The sequence below is a fragment of the Dipodomys ordii genome, unplaced genomic scaffold (genome assembly GCF_000151885.1).
Source record: "Dipodomys ordii isolate 6190 unplaced genomic scaffold, Dord_2.0 Scaffold128, whole genome shotgun sequence".
NCBI lineage: Eukaryota > Metazoa > Chordata > Mammalia > Rodentia > Heteromyidae > Dipodomys > Dipodomys ordii.
In genome coordinates, this window is record NW_012267344.1 from 1,899,836 (window position 1) to 1,904,191 (window position 4,356).

General features: G+C 62.3%; 1 protein-coding gene across 1 annotated transcript in view; it reads right to left on the reverse strand.

Annotated features, from left to right (window-relative positions):
* Trak1 (trafficking protein, kinesin binding 1) overlaps positions 1-2,360 on the reverse strand; it is a 29,316-nt gene extending 26,956 nt beyond the window's left edge. Inside the window, exons 1-2 of the mRNA XM_013030240.1 lie at positions 2,229-2,360; positions 1,634-1,859 (exon numbers count right to left, since the gene is read on the reverse strand). Of these exons, the coding sequence (XP_012885694.1) occupies positions 1,634-1,859; positions 2,229-2,360 (358 nt within the window). The remainder of the gene's footprint in view (positions 1-1,633; positions 1,860-2,228) is intronic.
* Between the last annotated feature and the right edge of the window lie 1,996 nt (positions 2,361-4,356).

The following is a 4,356-nucleotide window of genomic DNA, read 5'->3' on the forward strand; positions in this document are numbered from 1 at the left end:
GGGGGGGGGGTTAGGGGAAGGAGCCTGCTGAATGTTGGGGATGCCAATGGGGCGTCTGTTTGAGAGGTTCCTTGCCTTTTCCTCCTCTCCCACCTTCTCTCTCTCTCTCTCTCTCTCCTGGTGTGACCTCTCTGCCCAGCTCCTGAAATAGCCAGCCAGGCGGCAAGATGCCGGCCACACTCGCCAAACGGGGCAAAGAGCAAAGCCACGGAGGAGAGGGGTGTGTGTGTGTGTGATCTGCAGTCATGGGTCTTGAACTCAGGGCCTGGGCACTGTCCCTCAGCTCTTCAGCTCAAGGCGAGCGCTCTACCACTTGAGCCACAGCACCACTTCCGGTCCTCTGGTGGTTCCCTGGAGATGCGAGTCTCACAGACTTTCCTGCCCCAGGCTGAGCCAGCCAGCGAGCCAGCGGCCGGCAGGGCCCCGGGGCGGTGGGCGTGGCCAGGCCCGGCCAATCGGCGGGCCGGGAGGGGTGACGTCAGAGACACACACCACCGCTGGCCTGGCGGAGCCGGGGCTCCGCCCCCCGCGCTCTGCCCCGCCCAGTTGTCAATCTTACTGTCGCCGTGGCAACCGGCTGGTGGGAGGGGCGGGAGGAAGGATGCGGAGATGCGAATGAGGTGTGCGGGAGGCAGGGGGAGAAGATGGGGTGCGGGCGGATGGAGGACCGGGGAAGCAGGGGAGGGGGAGGAGGAGGAGGGACCCCCCCCACACACACGCTGGAGCAGTGGGCCCACCTTTTGTGGGGGGAGGAGGGGTAACAGGACGTTAGCTTTCTGGCCTCCCACCCTGGGAAGGGTGGTAGCCTTCTAGAACATTTGGGAATGGCTGACCCTCCCTCTGTCCTTTTCCCATCGACAAGATAAAAATAAGAAGCCCAGGCAGGGGCCCGGGGGGCTCACGCCTGCCATCCCCGCTTCCTCAGGAGGCTGAGATCCGGAGGATCGCAGTTCCAAGCCCCCCAGAGAGACTCTGACCAACAACAGAAACACCGGAAAACCAGAAGTGGCCGCTGTGGCTCAACGGGGCCCAGCACTCGCCTAGGGTTAGGGGACAGCAGCGCCCAGGCCCTGGGTTCAAACCCCAGGACTGACCACAAATAATAACAACGACAATAATAATAATAATAGTGTCTTCCTCAGCCTTGTGAGCTCCCAGAGCACAGACAGAGCAGAAACGGTGGGCTGAACCAACATGTGAAGTCCAAAGGCAGCATGGAAGCGCACACACACACGCACACACACACACACACACCAGTGGCGGACCACCAGGTGGATCTCGCACGCACACAACGGGTCCGGGGAAGAATATGAACATGGATCTGAGGCCGTGGAACGCGGAGGCAGCAACCACGTTCATCCCCCCCCCCCCCCAAGGAAGCTCCATCTCCGGGCCTGTCATCTCAGGGCAGGAGGCTGAGATCCGGAGGATCGCAGTTCGAGGCCAGCCCGGGCAAGAAAGTTCCCGTGAGACCCTTCTTAATCGACAAACCGCCAGGAAACGGGCGGGGGGGGGGGGGCACCGCGGCTCAGGAGGTGGAGCGCCAGCCAGCCTTGAGCACAAGGGAGCGCGGGGGACGGTGGCCCGGGCCCTGAGTTCAAGTCCCCCCGCGGGGCCGGGGGCAGGCACTCACGGAAGTACTTCAGGGTCTCCTCGATCTGCTCGGTGGTGAGGTCGACGGCGGCGTCGGGGGACAGCAGCGGGGTGTGCAGCCAGTCGTCGTGATCATAGCCGTAGATGGTGTCCGCCCTCAGCTTGTAGTGCGGCAGCTGCTCCTCCAGCAGGCTGATGATCTCCACCTCCGGCAGGTTGGTGCTGTTACACACATCTGGGGAGAAGGCCGGGGAGGAGGAGAAGGGCTGGGCGGGGTGGCTCAGTGGGTAGAGCGCTCGCCTGGCACCCACGAAGCCCCCGGGGTTCGATTCCCCAGCACCACATACACGGCTAAACGCTGGAGGTGGCGCTGTGGCTCGAGTGGTAGAGCGCCAGCCTTGAGTGGAAGAGCTGAGGGACAGCGCCCAGGCCCTGAGTTTGAGCCCCAGGCCTATGGGCACCGCTCCCCCAAAAAAAGTCCCCCCCCAAAAAAAATATAAGTAAAAGTCCCCCCCCAAAAAAAATATAAGTAAGTCACAGCACAAAGACCCTGGCTCAGAGTTATTACATTATCACACAACCAACAACACATGCAAACACACGTGCACACACGCATGACTCCAGGACACACATACCCCAACAGGGCCGCACGTTAAGTGACAACCAGTGCACCCCGCTGGGTCAGGTTTAAGAACGAGGTCCAGGATGCAAGGTGGGGAGGGCGGGTTTGTGCAATGGCTGGCGCAGCGGCCCGTGCGTTGTGCCATGAGGGCGGCTGCGGGGCGGGCGCTGGTTGGCTCCCGCCTGTCAGCCTCGCTCGCTGGTCAGGGGGGCTAGGGTCTGAGGGCCGGGGCTAGAAGCCAGCCTGGGCAGAGGGGAGGCCGGGGGACTCTGTGTCTCCCGTGGACCAGCGGAAAGACAGAGGTGGCGCTGTGGTTCAAGAGATCGAGCGCCAGCCTTGGGCCAAAGCAGCTTGGGGCAGCGCCCGGACCCTGAGTTCAAGCCCCAGGACTGGCAGAAAGAAAAAGCCAAGGGCTCTCGCGGAGCTGTTGATTTCTTTAGGCTCCAGGCTGGCGCTCTTAACCGCTGGAGCCACAGCGCCACGTCTACTACCTTTTGGCTTTCCGCTGGTTCCTTGGGAGGTCAGAGGCTCACAGACTTTTCCCTGCTCGGGGCTGGCTTTGAACCGCGGTCCTCAGGATCTCAGCCTCCTGAGGGGCCGGGGTGGCCGGTGTGGACCGGGTCGCCGCCTGCCGCTCCTCCCCACGGCCACCAGGTGGCGCTGCGACCTCACCCACAAGAGACAGGAACACACACACTGCACACACACACACACACACACACACTCACACACACACTGCACACGCGTACCCAGATAAAAACAACGGAAGGGGGGGTGGGGAGGGGGGCGGGGAAAGGGGGGGTGGAGAAGAGGCTGAGCGGCTCTGGCTCACGCCATCCCAGCCACCCGGGGAGGCCGAGATCCGGAGGATCGCGGTTCCAAGCCAGCTCAGGACAGGCAAGTCCGTGAGACTCTCTGTTCATCTCCCATATGACCCCACCGAAGAGCCAGGAGTGGCGCTGTGGCTCAAGTGGTAGAGCGCCCAGGCTGGAGGGGAAGCCCCGGATATAAAGGCATTTTTTTTTAAAAACCAGAGTTTAGAAATAAATAAGAGGGCAAAGTCGGAGAAGCCAGCAGCCGACTCGGTCCCGGCCCTGAAGACACTGGCAGGAAACTCAAACTCATGAACCCACCCGCCCATCCACCTGTCAATCAATCAATGGGTGGATCGATCCATCAGTCCACCCCTCGCCCCCCCCCCACTGGGCCATTCATCTTGCAAGTGGCCAGAGAAACCACCCTGCCCAGCGCCAGGACACCCCACCTGCTCCTGCCTGTAGTCCTGGCCCACTGGGCCCAACTTCTCGGGAACGCAAGCTCCTCCCGGCACCCAAGCCCCGAGTTCGAGTCCCAGGGAAAGGAAAGGAAAGCAGATCTCAGGCAGACACAAGGCCTTCCAGGGGGCTGTGAGGGAAAAGCCCGGGGTCTCGGCCTCTGGTGCGACTCGTGCCCAGCCCGCACCCCGGGAGGAAGGGATGGGGGGGGGTGACTGGGCCCCCCCCCTAGCCCGTCATCCACGCTCTTCTCTCCTACTTCTCCCTGACTGTGCCTCGGGGCACACAGAAGGCTGCCATCACGCCGGCAAACGAGCGCAACTTACCAGGGCGCAATTTACCAGGTGAGTGTCTGGGGGCCCTCGGGGGAGGCTGACACCCCCACACCAGGGCCATGGCCTAGGCCAGGTGGGAGGAAAAGGAAGAAGGGGTGGAAGAGGGAGATCCAAAGCGGCCCTAGGGTGTCTAGGCTCAGCACGAGGCTGAGCCCTGCGTGTCAGGGCAGGCTGGGCGGGGCGGGGCAGAGGGGGGGGTGTTGAGTCACCCCACGCTGGCTTCCGTAACCACCCCATGGGCCCCCAGCAAACCCCATCACCCCATCTTCTTAAAGCACCCCACACGGAAATCACATCGTGGCTGCGATCCAGAGGATCGTGGTTCCAAAGCCCATGGAAGTCGAGAGGGTGAGCGCCCAGCCTTAAGCACAGAGGCTCGGGAGACAGACAGACAGACAGACATAGACAGGCAGACAGCACCCGGGCCCGGAGTTCAAGCCCCAGAATGGACCAGAAATAAAAAAAAAAAAAAAAAGAAAGAAAACTGTGGTGACAGCGCTGAGCTGCTGTCAGGTCCCAGATTGGGGGGGGG